The following is a 23,396-nucleotide window of genomic DNA, read 5'->3' on the forward strand; positions in this document are numbered from 1 at the left end:
AGTACATGTGTAGGTGTATGTGTACTCATGTGTCTGTGCACGTGGGGGTCAGAGGACAACCTCAGGTGTCATCTACCTGGTGAGGCAGTTTTTCATGAATTCAAACAGACTGTCTCATTCGGGTGCCTCAAGAACTTGCCAGTCCCTAAGTGTGCAGCACAGAGATTAAAAGTACACATTACCACATTAATCTTTTATTTCTTGGGGTCCTGGGGGCTTGAAAGTCCTGGTGCTTCAAAGGCAAATGCTTCACTGACTGAGATACCTTCTCAGACCAAACATATTTTTAAGTAAGAAATAACATAATAGATAGGAAAATGAGATGTTGTGATCTTAAAGTATTGTATGAATAAGCAAGGTTTTTGAGATATTGTTGCAGTGTTAAGCAAGGTTAAACTTCAAAATGTCTGGTATATCTAAATGGATCACACACATGTGCACAAATACTTATGCTTACAGATACATTCTTGAACACACACACAGAACACACAAACATACAAGCATACAAAAAAGTAACAACTTGACAAGTTTCAAACTAAATTTCAAAAAATAGCAAAATCGAAGAATTGGGTTTTAGTTCTAGCTTTGATTTAGTTGAGAAGCTGTTTTTTAATTTGTCAGAACTCATATCTCACTTCAGTTAGACTGGTTGGTAGGGTTTCACTTATTATTGACTTATCATCTGCCAAGACATTTTTCTTTATTCTTTTTATTATTTTTTGAGATTATAATATAATTGCATCATTTTCACTTCTATTTTCTAATTTCAAATCTTTCTGTATACTCTTCCATGCTCTTTTACAAATTAATGGCCCTATTTTCATTTTCTGCAAACCCACACACACATATGTTCCTAAATACATTAATACAAAAATTATTCATCAATACCATGTTACTGGTATGTATGTCTTCGGGACTGACCATTTGGTATTGTATAACCAATTGATGTGCTCTGCTCTGAAGAAGACTATTTCTCCCATTCTCAGCATCACTTAATTGTCTGTAGGGTTTTTGTTTGTTTGGTGTGTGTGTGTGTGTATGTGTGTGTGTGTGTATATGTGTGTGTGTGTGTAGAATTGAAGAGCATGAGTTTCATCCATTAATGTTAACATGTCTATTGTTTTTCTTCTTGTTCAGTTCATGTTCAGGAAGTCACTTTGGTAAAACTTTATATACTGTATCTTCTGCAATTCCAAGGAGACACAATCTTATAGCAACTGCCATTTCCCTCTGACTCTTGAAGCTTTTCTGCTCCCTCTTTGGCAATAATCACTGACCCTTAGGTATGGAAGTTGAACTGTAGATATATCCATTGGGGCTGGGCTCCACGTCTCTGAATTTTGATGGACTGTGGTTTTTCTATAGTAGTCTGTTACAGAGAGACGTTTCCTGATTAGGTGTGAGGAATATACTTATCCATGAGTATAAAAATAAATATTTGCAATGTAGTTAGGGATTATTTTAGTTTAGCAAAGTGCTGTTGTAGGCTGTGCTCTGGGATTCAAGACTTCACCACCTGGACAGCCAATTGTGTAGCTGGATAGCTTTCAGGTGCCAGTGATAGTTTCCCCCTTGGTGAGCAGGTCTTTCTTGAGTCCAGTGAAAGAGCAATTGTTTACCATGTAAGTATGCATACCTCTACTGCACCCTTAGGGTTATCATGCCATGTTGTTGTGGTGGTGGTTCATAGGCAAAATTGTTGATTGCTTCTGTTCTTCCCAAGTGTGTATGGCACCTTCTGGTACCATGAAAAAAATACTCCTCAAGGAAGAGGCTTTCAGGTTTGATGGAGAAGGGTCTTCTGTCTATGTGTTACTTCCATCGGTTAATAAAGAGACTGCCTTGGCCTTTTTGATAGGCCAGCCCTTAGGTGGGTGGAGTAGGCAGAACAGATTGTGGGAAAAAGAAAGCAGAGGCAGGCAGATGCCATGGCTCTCCTCTCCGAGATGGAGATGAGTTAGAATCTTCCCGGTAAGCCACAACCTCGTGGTGATATACAGATTATTAGAAATGGGTTAATTAATATGTGAGAGTTAGCTAATAAGAGACTGGAGGTAATGAGCATGGCAGTGTTTAAAAGAATACAGTTTCCATGTAATTATTTTGGGTAAATCTAGCTGGAAGCTGGGCCACAGACCGCCGCAGCCCGCCACTCCCACCACTACACAGGTTACTTCTTGCTCAAGGATCTCTGGGTTCTTTTTTTGAAGAGCATGATGTCTTCAGGATTAGGGACTTACTTTCAACCTCTGGGGCAACCTAGGGCAATAGCAATAGCATACAGTGTTCTGGGGTCTCTTTACCAACCTTGACTAACAACTCAGAAAAGCGCTTCTTGTGCCTAGTGGGAAGTTTTTGTTTTAATGGTCTTTGGCTCTTGGAGGAAGCATTGGCAATCCAAATGAGAAATTTTTGTTTAACTACACATGTACATTTATACACCAGTTTATGAGTATTACAGTTATTTTATAAAGATAGGTAATACTATGATTCATTATTGCTTTATTTTTATGTTTTTTTTTTCATTTTTAAGGGTTTGTTTGTTTGTTTTTTCAAGACAGGGCTTCTCTGTAACTTTGGAGCCTATTCTGGAACTAGTTCTCGTAGACCAGGTTGGCTTCAAACTCACAAAGATCTCTGCCTGCCTCTGCCTCCCAAGTGCTGGGATTAAAGGCATGTGTCACCACTGCCTGGCTTTGTAATGAAGCTTTTAAATGTCCTTACTGTTATTTTGCCTTTTCTTTTCTGTATTTATTTAACTCCCCTTCCCGAATTAAATCTCCTACTTGTTTTTTTGTATCCTTCTTTGGATCATTTGTATCTAGTTATTCTCTTCTCTATTGCTATCCTGACCCCAAAGAATGATTTGGTTTTACTTTCCTATATTCCACAGTTACTGAAGGATATATATTCACATCAATAATTCAAATCTAGGAGTACTAAGTTAGAGACAATATGTGAGGCTTGTATTTATTGGTCTGAGTTACCTCAATCACTATGATCTTTTAGAGTTCCTTACATGTATCTACAAATTTCTTCTTTTTTTAAAATAGTTTTTTTTTTTTTTAGGTAGAGTTCTCTCAAGCTCATTTTTTTTAAAGGCTCTACATTTTATTACTGGAGAAACCACTCCCAACTTAATCATGATCAGGTTGAAAATGTTGAACTCCATCTTATAACACTCATCCAGGACCACGATTCAGCGTAAACTGTCTTGCCATTGTTGACTCCTTACAGACCCAGCTTCGTTCTCCTCCAGTGTCTTCTCTTGGAGTTGTACCTGATTTTGTTGCCAGTTTTCATCCAAATCCACTGAGAAATAGGACGATTTTGCTTTTGTTTCGTGGCCAAGAATCGCTTGATTCTGAAAGTCTTGTGAGAAGACATGACGAGAAGGCGAGGCGGGCAGACCTCTCAAACTCATTCTGTAGACCAGGCTGACTGGCCTCAAATTCAGGCATCTGCAAGCCTCTGCATCCCAAGTCCTAGGATTAAAGTTATTCACCACTATCACCCAGCCTATCTACAAATTTCATGATTTTACTTTTATTTGCAGCTGAATAGTATTCTCTAATAGATATGTGCTACATTTTCATTAACAATTCCTTGGTCGAAGAACATTTAGGTTATTTCCATTTCCTTGCTATTATGAACAGCAGCAATGAGCATGGATGAGTAAGTTTTTGTGGAGTAAACTGTCTAGTCTTTTGGGCATATGTTAAGGACTGGTATAGCTGGCTCAAATCATAGGTTTATTTTTAGCTTTAAGAGAATTCACACCAATTTCTAAACTTGCTTCCCCAGGTTGCAATTTCACCAACAGAAAATAATGGTTTTCTTTTCCTTGCGTACCCTCTATGATTTGTTGTCCATTGTTTTATTGATCTTTGCCATTTTGACAGGGGCAAAATTAAATCTCAAAGTTGTTTGATTTGCTTTTCAGTAACTGCTAGAGAAGAATATTTTTTGAGATAGTTCTTAGCCATTTTTTCTTCTTTTGAGAATTTGCAGTTTAGCTCCTGAAGACATATTTTAAATTGGTCATTTATTTGTTTGCTTTTTGGAATTCTTTACATATTCTGGATAGTTATACTCTGTCAGTTTTATATCTGGCAAAGGTCATCTTTCACCTCTAGGTGTTTCCCTCACTTGGAGCTTATTAGTTGTATAAGCCCCACTTGTCAATTATTGACCTCAGTTTTTGGGCAAATGAAGTTCTTTTCAGGCAATTCTTTTCTACATCTATACCATGTAAGGTACTGCCAGGGACTTTTTTAAAGTGTATAAGTGTGTGTTTGTGTGTGTGTGTGTGTGTTTCTGGGTGTGCAAGTTTTGCATGTGATTACCAGTGTTCAACAGAGGCCAGAAGAGGGTGTCAGATCCTCTGACTCCAGAGTGATAGGTTGTTGGTAGCTTCGTGACATCATGGCATAGGTGCTGGGAACCAAACTGAGGTCTTCTGAAAGAGTAGCAAGTGTTCTTAACTGCTGAGCCGTCTCTCCAGCTCACTGCGGAGGTATTTAAAAAACATTATTGGTTTTAAACCAATCCTTATTCAGGAATGAGCGTGACCACAGATGTAGGACTTCCAGGAGCAATTCACTTCCCAGGCCTCCAGCCCTTCTGCTTTCCTCTACACACTCTACCTCGGGGGTGTCTTATGATTGAACCTAAATGTCTTTAATTATTTTAATCACCATTGTATAAAATGTTTTGATTCTTTATCTTCTTACTAATCATCTGAGAATCATTCTGCTGTGCACAAGTTGCTCCTTCGTCTGTTCTTATGTCACCTCCAGTTCTACTCTCCTCCCAAAACATGTTTGATTTTCCTCAAATATTTGGTTATCCCACACAAGATTATCCACTGGTTAATTCCATAATATGTCCACTTGGAATGTATTTCTGAGACACATTTGTAGAAGTGATCGGTCTGGTCCAGAACATTCACCTGTGTAAGTTTGGAAGATACTGCAAATTGATGTCTACACAGCATGTCTGAGGATGCAGCACTCCATGTGACTACATCTAAAGAATGATTTGATCATTTCAGTCAGACAAATGGGAATGACGGTAGGGGAGGTTATTTTGTCTTCAGTTTTAGAGATTAATACTCAAAGTTATATTTTGTTTTTCTATGTTTGTATGTGTATAGAAACACACACAGAGAGAGAGAGAGAGAGAGAGAGATAGAGGGGGGAGAGAGAACATTAAGTGAGTTTCCGTGTGCATGAAAAAGCAAAAGAAACCTCTGACAAGGTTTCTCACTGCCATTCACCATGATATGATGAGACAGGCTCCATCATTGACCTGTAACTCATCAAGTAGCCTAGACTGGTTGGATAGCTAGCCCTAAGGCCCCTTTCTCTGTATCCCCAGTACTGAGATTACAAGTATACAATACTGTGCCTCATTTTTCCAATGAATTTTCAGAACTGAACCCTGGCCCTAATGCCACCAGGCAAGCAGTTTACTGACTGTAGTATTTCCCCAGTCTCTTTGTTTTCCTCTTGTATTGATTCTCAGAATCACATTCATCAGACTGTCACTCATCATTGTGATTATTTCTCTATGCACTCAAAAGGCTTGTATGAGAGACAGCCTGGGAATCTGTCCAGTTATTGCCTTCTATTGACGCAGGGGACATCCCATCATTCCATGCAAAGGAATCATCAACAACTTCATGGGGTACTGCAAGTCCACATTCTCCGTGCCTTCCTCACACTGTATGTCACAGTTTCTGGGCGGCAAATGCCTGCAGAGACACACAGCGCTGTACAGCAAGTGTATTCAGAAATTATCTGCCAGGCCCCTTCCAAAAATTGATTTCTCTCCCTAAGTAATTGATCTTCAAATGAAAGTCATCAAACAGCCATAATAAAAGAGTTAGCATTTTAGAAGGTTTTGTGAATTTTATAATTTTCCCTCACACTGGGGAGCCAGATCCTTTCTCTGGTTCTGATGAAGTGCATTTAAACCCCAAGCCTTCTCAGAAATCAATGCGTGCCAACCTGCAGCTTTCAGATGCGGAGGAGGAGGAAAGGCCGGCAGGCTAGAAACTACACACGGTCCCACCATAGACAGTGGTTTCTAGAAATGAAGAGCCGGGTTTCTGCTGCAGTGCCAAGGGCGCCTCCCTCTCTGCATTCACTGCTTCAAATGCTCACCTACGCAGTGACAGAGCCAAACTGAAACTAATAATTATCCTAAGAATTTAGTATTCATTAAAGGGGCATCGTTCACTAGGAAGCAACTCCTCTTTTTCTTAATCGTTTGCAGTGCGTCCGTGTGTGTGTGTGTCTGTGTGTGTGTGTGTGTATGTATGTGTGTGTGTTCATGCATGTGTTCACATGTGCACACGTACTCACACACGCATAGATACTACAAATGAGTGTGCAGAAAAGAACAACCTCAGATCTCAGACATTGGTCCTTGATGTGGGATTCCCCTCTGTATGCTGTGAATATGTTTTATTACCATTGGTTATTAAAGAATAGTCTTTGGGCCTATGACAGCGAAGAATAGAACAAGGTAGGAATTCCAAGCTGAGATAGAGGAGAAAAAGAAAATGGAGTCAGAGAGATGCCATATAGCCTCTGAGAGTGACAGACGCCAGATGAAACCTTACTGGTATGCCACATCCACATGACAATATACAGATTAAGAGAAATGGGTTAATTGAAGATGTAAGAATTAGTTAATAATAAAATAGAGCTAATAGGACAAGTAGTGTTTTGATTTATATAGTTTCTATGTGATTATTTGGGAACTGAGCGGTCAGGAAACAAAACAAGCAGCCTCCACCTACAGGTCCTCTCCCTCCATTTGAGATAGATCTCTCTCCTTTTGTCACTGTGTGACTCAGGGTAGCTGGTCCATGAGCTTCTAAGGTACTGTTTCACCATAAGATCACTAATGATAATACACATTTTAGGCATAAGATGGAAGAGTGAAGCTGGACCTGAGCTGGAAGCTTTCTCTTTGGGAATTGGCTCTAATTACATCCAAAGTTGTTAGGCAAGCTATCAAGAGACAAAACCCAATCAAAAAGCTACCCGACTCAAAGGCCTGTGAACACAATGAACAACTCACCAAGACACAGCCAAGTGTATACACAGTGGCACATAGATCTCATGGGCAGCTAACAGCCACCCAGTTGGTGTTAAGCCTCTCTCAATAAAGAGGAACCATACGTGTTCCTACAAACCTAGGCAATTATCTGTGACTGGGGTCATAGATCTGAGAAGAAAACCTCTTGCTGCCACATTCCTAAACAAGTATAATTCCCAACTACAGTCTAAATACTTATGCTCATATGCCCTGGCAAGTGTCACACTCTACCTCATCAATGAAGCTTATTTTTGCAGCAGACAATGACTGTTACAGAAACCCACAACTGGACAAAGTACAGAGAACATATTAACAGTTAAGTGTCAGCCCAAGTTCTTACATCTTCAATATAACCCTACACTAAAGTTCTGGGAACAGTGTAGAAGAGGTGGCAGAAAGATTTAAAGAACCAGAGGACGAGGACATTTATTTTGAGATAGCATCGTCTATATATGCACTTTTTACATGTGACAGGGAAGCTACACCCATGAAATCTCAACAATATGGTTGTCTAAACAAGATCTGAACAGTGACAACATCATTTGGCTGCCAATGTGGAAGAGGAACTCCACACGACCTTACCATAAGTAAAAAGCTGAGAGACAGAGAATCAGGTTTCTCCAGTTACAAGTTACTTGATGGGTTAGACAATCCCAAGTGGCTAGCCAGAGCCACATATACATATGAACAACATGAAACGAACTCAGAGGTTTCATTTAAATATGTATATGTGTGTTTATAAACACATATACATATATCATATATTATTATATTACATATCATATAATGTCAAAATTGTGTAATAATTAATTATATGTACATTATGTATAATAATAATAAATAAGAGGTCTGGAAGTTGAGAGGGAGTTGGGAAGCATGGGAAGACTTGTTAATATGGGGTACAAATAATGTAAAGAAGGAAATTTTTAAAATAATAAAACATATTATTAAAAAATTAAAAAGTAAGACATGTTCTTCACAAACAAAAAACCCACTGTGATTACAGTTGTACACTCTTGAATTCATCTTTCTAGTTGAGGGCTGGTATCTAAACTCAGGACCTCACTTTTGTATACCAAGATCTTCACCCACTGAATTTCACTTCATCCCTCAAATTTTTTTTCTTTCAAGCATGCGCACTGACAGGATGACACACAGGAGATCATGTCTGCTAGGTTTGGTGTCAAATCGCTTGACCTAGATGCCATCGAGAACTGAGACTTCATCTGTGCAGACAACAGGATATCGACAGCTTGTAACATTCAGCTGAGTAGCCCACATAGCATTGAGATCCTTCTTGACTGTCACTCTTCCTCCCAAAGGCCCGGAGTAAAGAGTGGCTTCTGAGGGAAGAGACCAAAATAAGGTCCAGTAACATTTTTCAATCTGCACAGAGCACTGCAGGTCTTTCCTACTCCCAGAGCTTCCCAGGAGACAGGATGGGGTCTTAGCGACGACTCCAGCTTCTGCTGAGAGGATCAAGGGAAGGTTGGCTGTTCTGCCGTTGTCAGTATGTCAATGAGTTTAGAGAGAAGGATGGAGCAGCGAGAGATGAGAAGTGAGAGGCCTCTGGAATCATGACCACAAAAAGGACTTTGTCCTTTGCTAATTGAGGAGCTGCTGCCAGTGACCAATTAGCCATTGTCTGTTTTATACTTTAAATAGATGTTTCTGGCTTCTGAATTGCCAATAGCATCCAAGACAGGACACTCAGAATGAAAATGATGATGACTTAGAGTTGGGTAGCACTAGAAAAAACTACTAAGAGTTCCCTACCACCACTACCTCATAAGCACATGTACATACTCACTGATGTATAGCTGATTGCATATGATTAAATGATTTGATGGTTTTGGATACATACATACATACATACATACATATATACATACATCATACTATCCTCTCCTCAAGTAAAACAATGAACATATCTATCAACTCAATTTTTTTCACATTTTCCTTTTTATAATTTAACAGTTTTTGTTCTCACTTTGGTTTTTTTGCTTTCTGATTTTTTGTTAATAACAGCACGAAATACAGAACTTTTTCAAACATTCTTAAGTGCAAAATACAGGTGTGTTAGCTACTGTCTTCGCTGCTATTATAGCCACAACTTTGAAGGAAAGCAAGGATTAATTTTGGTCACATTTTTAGTGCTAAAATATATTTAATTTATCTGTTTAAGATGTAAAATCGAAGAAGCTAACTTTCAAAGCTCAAATTTCAATATGTTTTGGTACATGAATTTAAAAAAGCAGTTTTAAAAACTGTAGTTAGTATATTTTCACTTGCTCCCTAATTGATTACTAGCATTGGGTTTTCATAGTTTTGCCTTTCCCCAGACACCATGGCTTGCTCAGCAGCACAAATGGTTGTGATCCAAGATGATTTCTGTTTGATGATTCGTTGCTTCACATTTTGAGAGTCCCATCCAATATGGTAGGGAGAATAAGGTGGCAGAAGGGTGAGGTGACATTGAATCCATACTCACAAAGGAAGAGATAAACACCGTTGCTCAGCTTGTGTTCTGTTTCGTTTAGTCCAGATACCAGCCTATGGGCTAGTATCACCCATTGGTGAGGTAGATGTCCCACCTCAATTGACCTTATCTAGAAACTCCCTTGTAGGTATGCCTTGAGTCTTGTCTCCAAAATGCTTCTAGATCCTACCAATTTTATAATAAATGTTAATTATCACCATAGTATCCTTAACTTTAAGGTGTAGAACACTATACCACGACTTTCTAGAACTTAATGATTTTCTATACTAAATAGTTTTGAGATTGAACCTTGGGAATTTTTATAGATATAAAAGGAAGAAGTGAATGAGACTATCAGTGACAATGAAACCATGTGGCTCTGAGATATCCAAGGCTGAGAGTAGAGCAGGTTTGGGAAAAACAATATTCAATTTCCGGTGAGTTGAATTTATAAATACTGCCACGGTTACAAATGACATGAAGATTAAACAGGTGATGTAGATACTCAGAGTACAAAAGAGAACTTGCAATGTGTGAGTTTAGGAATGAGGGTAGACAATGTCAAATCAGGTGACAGAGTCAAGTTATAGACAAACCTACCCTGGGTCCATGACGGGGTAAAAGGGAATTCCAAATAATGACAGGTCTAGGGAGGAACTGAAGAATGAAGGGAGAAAATGAGATAAGGGGGAGATTAGAATGGGATGTGTCTTGCTTAGAAAACAGTCACAGGCAGTTAATAATAAGAAACATTATGACATTGTGCTTTCCTCCCATTTGCTACATTCTTATGAGTTATTTTAGCACTGGTTTAACATTGATCTACACTATTTATCTTCATACATTTTGATAATTTTGTCCATTATCTTGAACAATTATAAGACACGCATTCATAGCAGTTATGGTCACAAATATCTGTGGCACAGTGATAGACTACATACAAATCCTAGAATGATGTGACTGGTTTGTCGAGAAGGTGGCGCTATCCTTTACAGTACAATGGCCATGCCTGAAGAGTAAGGTATGCACTGAACTCAAAGGATGAGCTCAGTAGGTGCAAATGGAATTGACTCTCAGGGTCCTGTGCAAGGCTGGCACCTAATAGCTCAGAAAAATTATGATTGAAAGCAAGGTAAACATAGAGCTCTTCAAGTGATATTACTGGGTTTATTCACTCACACCCAGGGGACAAGAGCTTCCTTTCTCTGCTTTATTCACTTTTACCTATTGTAGAAAAATTTATACATATGGCCAGGTTATGTGTGTAAGGATTGATTTAGAAAACCAAAAGAGTGGGCCTTAGGAGATTGCTAAGTAGATAAAATGCTTGCTGATCAAGCAAAAGGTCTGCGTTGGGATCTATAGCACTCAGTTAAAATGCTTGGTATGGTGACATGGGCCTGTACTCCCACCCCTAAAAAGAGACAGCAAGAAAATCACAAAGTCTCCCAGACAATTGGAGTGCTCCAGGTTCAGCGAGGGACAATGTCTCCACAAATAAGTTGCAAGTATGTAGAGGAACATACCTAATGACAATTTCTGCCTTATACATGCATTAACATCAGCATGTACACTCACACGCTCATAACATATATGCACATACATACAGTCACATGCTCTTAACACACATACACACACATTCATGATCATGTGCATGTACAAAAGAAAAGCAGAGTAGAAGCCCATGTTCTGAAAAAGTAGTGAATAAAGGGAAATTTGGCCAAACTATTTATGCAAAGAATGATAAGACAAAAGCAATGGGACAGGAGGGCGCAAGCCCTCAGTATTTCCTGGCACACCCTACTAATCCCATTCTCTAGTGCTTGCCTGCTTCTTGAAGCAATTTTAGGTGTTGGAATACCATGGATCAACACCTGTCAAAACATACTTTTCAAGTACTGTACTAAAATCATCAAGTATGTACATATATTAATGGCAGCTAAACATAATCATTATTTTCTATTCACTGAAATGGTTGTTTTGGGTGTTTTTCTTTTCTTATAAAGGTTGGACTAAGGACATTTGAAATCATGAGACAATCTTGACTCTGTTATTTGATGATAGTATGCGACTGATGACACTTAGAAAGAATAGAATTTATTGATGTTTCACCTATAATATTGTTTATTCTCAATTGCCCTTAGCATCCACAGAACTATAAAATGCAGGAGGGAAACACACAGCTACTCGTATTTCATTGGCAGATGTGTAATCTCAGCATCACATCTGTTAATGCAAAACTGGATACCATTGTACCATTCTACTGACTAAGCAGAGCTCAGAGAGTCAACCTTTCTCCTCACAGACATGTGCTCCTCTCTGTGTGTCATACAGAATATTTATTGACTCCACTAGATGCCAATTAGAGATACCCAATGTTCTCTTCTGCTCTTAGAACTCTGAACTTGGAAAAACTCAACACAGACTCTGGCTGTAACATTTATGCAGCACTTTGCTGCTGGGGCTTCACCCTCAGCTCTGAACGTGGATGTAGCAGATGCTTGGTTCCCTACAGATTGGAGATAGACTCCATTCTCTTACGGAGCAGACCAAAAGAAAAGATTCCAAGTTTCTGCACTTTTACCCTGTGGTGGGTGGGTTAGTTCTGGTTGTTAACTTGATAGGATTTAGAGTCACCTCCCTGCTCTGATTCGAAATAGTAATTAAGACTCTTTATGGGCCAAGGCCGGTTCAGGCACCCTCTCCTCTGTCCAGAGAACAATCTGGGGATCTCTCCTTGGACCTGGGATCCCATATATAATCAAGTCTCCTGTAAACCCTAAAATGACTCCCTTAGTTGAAATATATTCTTCCCTGATCCCATATTCATCCTTCCTCCATCCCCCCCATCCCGGTCAACCGAGCTTTCCCCATTCCTCCCCTACTTCCTTCTCTCTAACCCTCTCCCCTTCCAACAACCCTCCCACCCCACCCCCATGCACCCGAGGTTACCTGGGACTCTTGACTATTTCCTACCTCGAGGAAGTGATCCAACCAGATTCTCTGAATGTGGCTGGCCCCGAGTCTTTCTGAAAAGCCATTGACAATGACAGTGGGACTTGTTTCCTCTGCATATACTGGATTTTGGGGATCCAGTCTGTTTGGATACTCACCTTCCTGGACCTGGAAGGAAGGGGGAGGAACTTGAACTTCCCACAGGGCAGGAAACCCTGACCGCCCTTAGGGACAAAGAGGGAGGAGGAGAGGGAGTGGGGGGAGTGGGAGGGTGTTGGGAAGAGGGGCGTAAATGGAAACTTTTATAATTTAATAAAATTACTTTAAAAAAAAAGACTCTTTATTAGTTTTTATGTAATATTTTAGATTCAGTGGATTGTTCTTGTTTAGGTCCTGAGATTCAGGTGTTAACTGACTATGTACGAATATTATTAATCATACCTAAGAAATGTAAAATAGTCCAGGTATTCTTTGCCTTTTCCTTAGATCTCTCTATGGTTATTTCTCTCCCTTTGTAATCTAAAGCAGCCCCTTTATGAAATCGCTGGGACCTCATCACAGTTGCAACTGTGGCTGGCTACAAACTAGCTGATAAGTTTTGCTACTACGTATCTTCAAAGAATGCCTGTGTTCCTGAGAATTTTCCTTGTAGGTATTTTATTACTAAAAAGTTGCTAACGAATTAAGGTATATATGCTTGGAATTTTGTAATGATGATAAAATACAGATACAGAAAGAAGAATGTAGAAGAAATAAGATTGGAAGGATAAGAATGTAGAATGTAGAAAAATAAGAATGTTAGAATTGGGACAAAAAATTAGGGCTAACAAATTATAGACAATTATGACAAGAGAGTTAGAACTAAAGAAAAAACCCTCAGATAGTGTTTGAAGCTATTATAGAAATCTTTTACTCTCCCTGCTCACGGGAAGTTTTTCTCTGTCACTGAGAGCTGGTTCTTGGCCTTTACACCTGCCCTCTATGAAAAGGACCTCTCTTTTTTCTATTTTCCCTTTTTCTTCTGCAGCAAAGGTGAGCCACTTTTCAGATCACAATAATCTAGGGTGGTGATATTTTGTTTGCGATCTAACAGATAAAGCCTGCCTGAAGACCAGAGTGCAGAGCTAAGTCACTAGTTAGCCACAGAGATCAAGTGGTGGTGACAGAAACCTTTAATCCCAGCACTCAGGAGGCAGAGTCAGAAGTATCTCTGATAGTTCAAAGCCACTCTGGGCTATACAAGATTGAATCTGGTTAAAAGAGAAACAGGGCTCTTTTGATCCCAGCACCTGGGATCACATACTTTTAATCCCAGCACTAGGGAGATAGAGACAGGAGGAATATGGCTGTGCAGAGAGAGAAATGTAAGGCTGGAGGAGTCAGGAGCTCAGAGCATGCAGTCTGAGGAGTCGTAGAGAAAAGATCCGGCCGCCTTTGGTTTGAGCATTCTGAGAGGACTCTAGTGGCTGGCTACTCTGCTTCTCTGGTCTTCCAGCTTTCACCCCCTAATATCTGACTCTGGGCTTTAATGTTAATGAGACTAATTAGGATTGTGTTACAATCTAGTGCAGAATTTACTACTCCTGAGGAAAGAAATTAAGACATCCATGAAAATACATGCTAATTAGTTACTTCTCTTCCAATTTATAAACATCCATGGCTAACAGATACAGCAACCTGCACATTAGGAAAGCAAACTATTTGAAATGTAAAATTACCCTGGTGTCTGCCTTTCAAATAAGGCACCACACAGCTCCCCTTACATGCTTTATTCAAACCCATTGCAATGTAGAGTTTGTTGGTGACAGTCTGCCATCATTTTCAGTTCACTGACTGTCAGAACACTCTTTCTCTGCAGAGGAAACTTGCTCTCAAGGGAGTGGCATTTACAACTGTTTAATAGTGGTCATGTGTTGTTCAGCTATTTCCCCAAATTGAAACACTCCGTATTGTAGGAAGTCTCCTTAAGGTGCAGAAGATGCCTTGCCCAGCCTTGATGCAAGGGGAGGAGCTTGAACCTGCCTCAACTTGGTATGCAATGCTTGTTGAGTCCCAGGGGAGGCCTGCCCCTTTTTAAACAAAAGAGGAGTTGATGTGGAGGTGAACAAGGGGTGGGGGGAAGGGAACAGGAAGAGCAGAAGAAGGGGAAACTGTGGTTTATGTGTAAAATAAATGAAAAAATAATAAAAAATGGTTTGTGGGGTAAACTAAACCTTCGACGTTCAGTTCACTAATCTTCGGAAGCCACCGAAGCTTACAAGATTCATTGAGTCCTCTTTGAAGTTTTATAAGCAGTAATAATTGCTAAGAAAAGGAGGTTTGAGGCTGGAGAGGAGGCTCAGCGGTTGAGAGCACTGCCTGTTCTTCTAAAGGCCTTGAGTTCAATTCCCAGCAACCACATGGTAGCTCACAACCATTTGTAGTAAGATCTGGTGCCCTCTTCTGGCCTGCAGACATACACACAGACAGAATATTTTATACATAATAAATAAATAAATATTAAGAAATAAAGAAAAGAAAAAGAGGCTCTGACCTGCCAAGCTGTCTGCAAATCTCACAGAAAGCTCTAGGGATGAGGTCTTTGAGAGTTCTTACACATACGGATGTAAACTCTTTGATAATAAAGATGCCTTTTGGTTACCAGTATTCTTGTAACCAACCCTAATAGAGCTCACTGGTTCAGTGTTCTAGACTTTGCTATCAGTGTTCTATCCACAGTGAGTTGATTATTGTTCACAGCTCCTCAAGAAGAGTTTGCGCATCAGCATGAATTTACACATATGACAGAATATTCCGGTCCTGGATTCTTTTCGTTCTTTCCAGTTTGCACACATGCAGCTGCTTCCCTTCTGCACTGTTCTGAAAGTGACAAAATTCCTGCAAGACTTTTAGGCACCGTCTGGAACTAGAAAGAAAATAGCATGAATTCTAATGGTCGTCTTGACTCAGGCCCATGTTAGGACAGCTATGCTGGTCTCTGCAACATTCTTTCCTGACTCCAAGGGCCATTGCCTCAAGCCAGCTGCCTGGCTGCCTCCGTGGTGTTCATAGCCAACCCACCTGACACTTCATCCCCACCAGTTCCTTGTTTTCTGAAAAATATCTATAGATCTGTACCATAATTGTCGTGGTCTTCTTTACATATATGTTTCTGAGAGCATATGTGCAGATACACATGTGCATGGATATGCGTATTCCCATGTACACACCCAGGTAAAGGTTAAAGGATCATCTCTGCAGTATTGCAGGTGTTGTAACGCAGTTGACATCCATTTATTCTGATGCAGGGTCTCTTACGGGCCTGGAAGCCCAAACAGGCACATGTCTCTGCCTTCCTAACACTGTGACTGTAAGTACAGTACATTACATCTGGCATTTTTTATATAGGCTCTGGGGGAGGAACTGAGGTTAGTGTGCTTAGAGTTGACAATCTTTCCAGATCCTGTCGAGGTCTTCTTAAGGTGCTTTATTTATTTATTTCTAATTAATTTTATTATGTGTGTACAGTGTGTAGTATGTGTGTCAGTGCGGGCATATCCATGCCATAGTGTGCTTGGATGTCAGAGGACAAAGCCCATGAATGGGATCCTATGACAGAACTCAGGATGTTAAGTTTGCACAAGTATTTGATTGTTTAGTTGTTTTACTAACGCAGGTTACTTTTTCCACCAAGTTCTTATTATTGTTTACTTTGAAAATTGGAAGAAATTGAACTCAGATTCACCTTAACATCATAAACCCCTGGGGAACAGGAAATTCTGATGCCAGCTCATTGGCCCCCACTAGCATCAGCCCACATTTAAGATGAGTCCCGTCTTTTGCATTAGCTCCAGCGTTCTGCTCATTTTCCTGATGGCTCTCCTTCCCTTCACGACCTTCCTGCTGAGGACACCTCAGTACTGCCCCCGTCCAAAGGTTGGGTGGCCATTCCAGCCTCTTTTTCTCATCTCTGCTCCCCTTGTCCTGAGACTTGAAGCCTTGGCACTATATTGACTGTCCTTTTTTTTGGAAAATGAACAAAATTACTGAAATATTTTATGGGTTTAATAACTTTACTCAGAATTTGTGGCATTGTAAGGATGGGTCAATTCTTGGATTTGTGCTTTTCAATTTTTATGCTGCCTTTAATCAGGCCTGCAAACAATACCATATTTTTCTTCTTTTCTCATAAGCAGAAAAAAATTTTATCTATACCTAGAGCCTGAACCTCTATCCTAAAATGTGCTTATTTCATCATGATTATAACTATAGATGGAAAAACGAAGGCAAGCCTTTGGTATTACCTTCCACTACCGATGCCCTCACTGCACAGAGCAGCAGAGAGTTCACAGAGGTGACATGCCGTCCTTAAGCTCTACCAACGATCAACTGGGCCAAGGTCTTTATTCAGACCTCTATTCCTGCCCCTGTGGACCACTTTCCCCTTCAGAGATGTCCCCACAACGGTGCCTTCTCTGCTCAGTAGGCTGCTTAGCTCCTGTGAAGTTCAGTGCCCCAGGAAAGGCTGACCGCTCTGGTGAAAATCAGGCATGTAATCGGACTGTGGGGCGGCTGGGCTGGGGCCAGTTACCCTTCCTCGGAACTCCTCCCAGCTTACAGAGAGAGAGAGAGAGAGAGAGAAAGAGAGAGAGAGAGAGAGAGAGAGAGAGAGAGAGAGAGAGAGACGGACAGACAGACAGAGAGAGGATTGCCCAGTGCAGTGCATACGCATACACGTGAAGACGCCAGGTTAGCATTAGGAATTTTTCTCCACTATTTACTACCCTTATTCTCTGACGCAGGATTCTCAGTTGACCCCAGAACTCACTAATACGATAAGCCTAACCAGTCAGCTATATCCAGGAATGCCCTGTTTCTTTGTGCCTCCATGTCCACCCAGCTTGTGTTTGATCAATTAACAGTCAAGGAAATATCCCACAGATATAACCATAGGCCAAGCTATTTGGGCAATTCCTCGGTTGAGACCTTTTCAGATGACTCTAGGCTGCATCAAATAAACTGTATTGCCAGCTAAAATCATCCTCAAACCATGAAAATGTGAAAGGAGGGCAAGGACTCTATGAAGCTGTGCTTTGACCACTACACATGCATTGTAAAAGTCATGTCTCTATCCCTCTCTCTTTCACATACAATGCATTCACACACACACACACACACACACACACACACACACACACACACATACACACACCAACACATAACTAAAAAATGAAAAAATAAAATATAACAAAGAACACCTTTAGCATAGGGTGCCTTTTCTGCCCCAATTATGTATGCATTTGCACCACCTGAGGAATGAATTTCAAATGAATGCTAAAACTGTCTTTACCTCCTTAGAGCAATACAACAATTAGAGACATTATCTCCTGTACAGAGATACAGTGACATCTGGAGGGATATAATCAGTATAACCAATGTAAGTCACAGTCAAGGGAGGCAAAAACTTGCAAAAGAATTCATCTAGTGCAAGGCAAGGCTCCAGCTTCTGTGGTAAGATAAAAAAAAAAATCAGCACTTTTTTAAGTATCACATAAAATTCTGAAAGAAGCCTTGAGTGAGAGAGGCCATCATGCATCCAACCCTGGTCATTCTCGGAAGTGGCAGACATCATAATGTGTGTATTCTGTCCTTGTGAGTTTACCCTCAGATACCTGTGTTTGGATGGGGAAATACAGAATCATATATAAATTATACATAGGAATCTGGGTGAGGCAGTGCATGTGTGTAATCCCAGTCCCACAGTGACTGAGACGAGAGGGTATTGGTTTCAAGAGCAACCTAAACTACACAGTAAGAAAGAAAGAAAGAAAGAAAGAAAGAAAGAAAGAAAGAAAGACAGACAGACAGACAGACAGACAGACAGACAGACAGACAGACAGACAGAAAGAAAGAAAGAAAGAAAGAAAGAAAGAAAGAAAGAAAGGCATCACTGATAAAGCAAGCTAGCAAACAAAAATTCAGATTCTGCTTCCAACATCTGCTGAAGCTATAGTTCACAAACTATAGACACCAAGTTGTTGAAGGGTTTGACAAAGCAGCAATAGAAAAATTTCTGCACCCAGAGAAGTCTCCACTGACGCAGCTATCCAAATCAGGCAAAATCAAACCAAATTAGGAAAGGCCCAGGCTTAATGGGTAAAATGCTCCTGGGGATTTTCCAACCCCCAGCCCCCAAAAGAGACAGGGAAGAGAAACTTCCTCTCTGCTTTCTGGGGGCAGTTTAGATACCCTGTGGAGGGAGCCATAAAATGAAGGGCTTTCTGAGACCGCAGGATTTGGAGATGGGGAGGGCTCTTGGGATGGAGCTTCACCAGTGCATTCCAGACTCTTTGGGTATATGGATGCCAGGGGCTGGGGTGAAGCTTCCATCAGAACAACAATGTCAAACAAATATACCCATGAACTGTAAAAAGAAGAGTATATTTTAAGAGTGTGGACAAGAGAAAAAACTGACCATCATGCAAAGAAATATTTTCAAACAACAATGAAACCTTAGCTAAATCACTGTACATATATTCATATATTTAAACACAACCACAGACATATTTATGCTTTAGCATCCAATGTAGTGATAATGGAAAAGAATTTGAAATATTCTGGTAATGCTGAGCTTACCAGAATAGCTAAAAATTTTTGTCTTTCTTACTAATTTATTTAGAACTAGGACTTTTCTAGAATCTTGGTCATTTTCAATGAATGTATGTTTGTGTGTGTAAAGGTACATGCCTTTTGAGGTATACGTGCACATGTTGGAGGTCGGTCAGTCAGAGAATACCTTGGTTATTATTCTTCAGGCACCATCCAGTTTGGGCTAGGTTTGCTTACTTGTGTATCCTTTATTACTTGTTTGTTTGTTTGTTTATGTTGAGTCAGTCTCTCTCACTGTTTTGGAGTTCTTCAAGTAAGCTAGGCTGGCTGGTTCACAAGTCCCAGAAATCCACAGCTCTTTCTCTACCCAGTACTCAGCTGACAGCTGAAAAAGGTACCAAGCCATATGGTTAACACAGACAAGAATTATGAGTTACTGTAAGATGTAAGAACTAGTTAACAAGAAGCCTGACCTAATGGGCCAATCAGTTCATAATCTTATGGAGTCCTCTGTGTGATATTCTTTGGGACTTGCTTGCTGTAGGGTACTGGGCGAGACAGAAACCCCAACAAGCCAGCCCTCATGTTACAGATGGCACCCACGCAGATAACTGCATCCACAGAAAGCCTGAGAAAGCTTGGGAAAGAATAGAGTAAAGCATGTTTTCTTGGTGACAGCAATTTCTCAGGTCTGCGCTGCTTGCTAGAGGCAAGCAAGCGCTCTCATCTAAGAGAGGCTTCCTGACTCAGCTTTGGCTGCAAAACGCTGCAGCTCTTTTACGAGGTCTTGCCACGAAATACTTAAATGGTGTTGATGAAAACCTGACTGCATGCTTTTTGGTTTTCAGCTGTAGCAGGAAAAAAGCCACGTTGTTTTAAAATGCTGACTTTCTGGGCCATCCTGCCAGGGCAAACTCTGACTCTTTCAAGCAAGTGGTCTTGACTACAGAGGTTTTGAGTGTTGCTTGACACTGTTGCAGCTTGCTTGCTGGCAAGGACCTTGAAACACCATAGAGCTGTGGAGATAAACGTGGCTACAGCCGGTACCTCTGCCATGAGGCTGGAAAGCTAAGGAATGGGCTGTATCCAGTGGTCAAAGCCATGGCTCTCCATATTGCTTAACAAATTAAAGATTCATGTGGTCAAAAAAAGAGAGATATATAGTAAAGAGAGATTCAAAAAAATTCTAAATGGTTTACAGTGTGTTAAAAATATAGCAGGCTAAAAGCTAAGTTCTTAAAGTAAAAAAAAAAAAGAATGAAAGAGAGAAAGAGAGTAGTTGGGTGTGGTGATACACACCTTTAATCCCAATACTTGGGAGGCAGAGGTAGATTGACCTCTGTGACTTCAAGGTGTGGTAACACACATCTTTGAACCCAATACATGGGAGGCAGAGACAGACTCACAGAGATCTCTGTGGGTTCAAGGACAGACTGGTCTACAGAGTTATTCCAGGACACAGATATACACAGATATACATCTGAGAAAGATATTGAGCCACATGGCTAATGTAGATAAGGATAATGGGGTAACATAAGTTGTAAGAACTAATAAGTAGCCTGACCTAATGGGCCAATCAGTTAATAATCTTGTGGAGTCCTCTGTGTGATTTTCTTTTGGACTTGCTGGCTGTGGGGTACCAGGCAGGACAGAAACCCCAACAAGCTGCCCCTCATGTTACAGCGTACCACTGGATCCAGCCATTTTAAAAAATGGGGGGGGGCGAATTTCCAATCCTTGTAAAGAGGCATGCATGTATAAAGACTGCCACCCTTGATGACTCACACCTTCTCCTTCTGATACAGGAAGAGCAAACTTCCACTCTTTTGCGCTAGATTTGAGTGAGAAGTAGTTAGGAGTCACTTCAAATACTTGTCTAAAGAACATTATGATATGCTAAACTGGGCTCCCCATAATGAAAGGGGACCAGTTTTACTCTGGCTTGCAGGACAACTCTTATGACTATTTTATAATGGCTCAGAGTTGAGAGTATGTGCTGCCCTTGTAGAGGAGACCTGAGCTCAGTACCCAGTATTCATAATGGGCAGCTCACAACCACCCTAGCTCTGGCTCCAGGTCATTAGATGCTCTATTCTGATTTCTGTGAGTATATGAACTCATGTATACATACCTAGACACACACACACACACACACACACACACACACACACACACACTAAAAATAAAGAACATAAATGTAAAAAATATATATTCACTAAGAAGATAATGAGATGCCCGCTCCCCTCTCACCTGCTCACACAGGGGTCCCCCAGAAAATGACCTTCATCCTCTTGGGGTATGATTTTCTGGGCAATTACTCACTGTGCTTGCATTCTAAACTGTTTATTCTCAATTGAAACTTTCAGATGTAACTGTCCAGGCCGAGTATCTAACTCTTACTGTTAGCCTGTTAATCCTTGAGGACCATTAAGAAATGGGAATTTCCCCCAGCAGTCTCAAGTTGGGAAAAGGAAGCACCCCAGATAGCTGGGGACCATGTCTTCTAGAAAGGGGCCTCACACAGTTCTAACAACTTGCCACACCACCAGACAGGATGAAGCTGGAGCCCAGACAATGATGGGTCAACCTCGACATGAGAAGGACTGCTTAGATGTGAGACACCAATTTCACTTCAGGCTCTTCAAAGAGGGACTCACAGGGTTCACTGTTCTCTTTGTCTTTCTTCTTAATGTGGCCATATTGAATTCCTCTCCTTTAATTTAAGTTTTGTAATTGACTTATTCAGGTCAGTTGTCCAAGCATGATTGGGGTAACAGGTTGTCACATGAAATTGAATCACAGTATCCGTTCTAGTTTGTTAATACTGTAACCACACCCTGGCAGGAGAAAGGCTGTTTCTTACTCTACAGAAATCTGCTCTTCTGCAGGTATCCCAACTCCCAAATTTGAACATGGTGCTGCATGTCTATTTATCCCAATATTTGGGAATTGGGCAGGAGAGTTCAAGTTTGAGGCCAGCTTTGTCTGTGTAGTAAAATCCTATCTCAAAACACAAAACAGCAGAGCAAGTTTGAGACACACATGGTTGTCACTCTGAACACCAACTCTCTAAACAAGAACAGTACTGACTTACTTACTCATGCCCTTTCTCACACGCAGAGATTTCTCTTCATTTAACATCCTAGCTATCCCCACATAAAGAACTCTGCTCCTAACTATGGTATCAAAGAGTACCTTTGCTAAGTTGTGTTTGTTCTGTTCTTCTCTCTCTGTCTGTCTGTCTGTCTGTCTGTCTGTCTGTCTCTCTCTCTCTCTCTGTGTGTGTGTGTGTGTGTGTGTCACAGGTTTGTGCCATTCTACCATATGTATGCATTTCAGAGACCAAATTCAATGCTAGCCCTCACTTTTTTCCTTGTCTGCGATTGGGTTTCTTGTTTGCCCATTTGTATACCAAGCTAGCTGGCCCACTGTCTTCTGGGGATCTTCCTGTCTCTGTCTTCTATCTCTCTGTAGATTGCTGGGATTACAGATGTGCTGTTGCACCAGATTTACATGGCTTCTTGGGATCCTAACTCTGGTATTCAGACTTCAAGACACTTAGACTCTTACCCAGCCTCCCCCTCTTTTTTGAGACAGGGTCCTAAGTGGGGTCGTTTGTGTCTCGTGTCTTCTCATTTCCGCCAGATATCTTCAGTGTGTATTAATGTATTACCAGCAAGTTTGTAAGTGTACCATGTGCATGCCTGGGGCTCTTGGAGTTGAGAAGGTGTGTTGTATCTCACTATTGGAGTTAGAGTTGGTTGTGATCCATTGTATAGGTGCTGGGAACCAAACTTGGTTCCTCAAAAGAAACAACGTGTAGTCTTAACCACTGAACCATCTCTCCTGCCCATCCTCTGATGCTTTTTATTTCCAGTTTAACCAGAGGAACTCCTTTAGGCCTCCCTAGCACTTTTCATATGCTTTTTTTTCCTTTTATGGAAACACTTGCTTTATCTATCAAAATCTTTCAACGGAATCCTTATTCTCTGAGAGGTATCACATACTTCCTTTATCCTCCCCACAAGCCCCTGTGGCTTGTAATTTACATTTCTTTGAGAAAATGCTTTGCCGGGGCCAATCCTCATAGACATTTAAAGAAAGTATGATTTTAAAAAAGGAGACTTTAATCACCTTCCTGGAGTGTGGAAGGCTGAAGAAACTCATTTAAAGAACTAAAAAGGAGATTGTAGATGGTGCAATGTGATAAGAACAAGAATTGAATGGGTTCAAAGAATTCTGGGTAAAAAGGTAAGATATAATT

At 40.6% G+C, this 23,396-nt stretch overlaps 2 protein-coding genes across 2 annotated transcripts in view; both read right to left on the bottom strand.

Annotated features, from left to right (window-relative positions):
- LOC148118628 (contactin-associated protein like 5-1-like) overlaps nt 1-23,396 on the bottom strand; it is a 901,008-nt gene that overhangs the window by 548,038 nt on the left and 329,574 nt on the right. The window lies entirely within an intron of this gene.
- On the bottom strand, nt 3,153-3,402 carry LOC125410263 (large ribosomal subunit protein eL39-like). Its single transcript, XM_048449727.2, has one exon. It carries the CDS (start codon nt 3,385-3,387, stop codon nt 3,232-3,234), a length of 156 nt encoding a protein of 51 aa, XP_048305684.2. The 5' UTR covers nt 3,388-3,402; the 3' UTR covers nt 3,153-3,231.

This window comes from Myodes glareolus, chromosome 22, assembly GCF_982192425.1.
Source record: "Myodes glareolus chromosome 22, mMyoGla1.1, whole genome shotgun sequence".
NCBI classification, from domain to species: domain Eukaryota; kingdom Metazoa; phylum Chordata; class Mammalia; order Rodentia; family Cricetidae; genus Myodes; species Myodes glareolus.

Excerpts from the sequence above, each read along its gene's own strand:
- LOC125410263 (XM_048449727.2), bottom strand. The coding sequence starts at position 3,387 with ATGTCTTCTCACAAGACTTTCAGAATCAAGCGATTCTTGGCCACGAAA.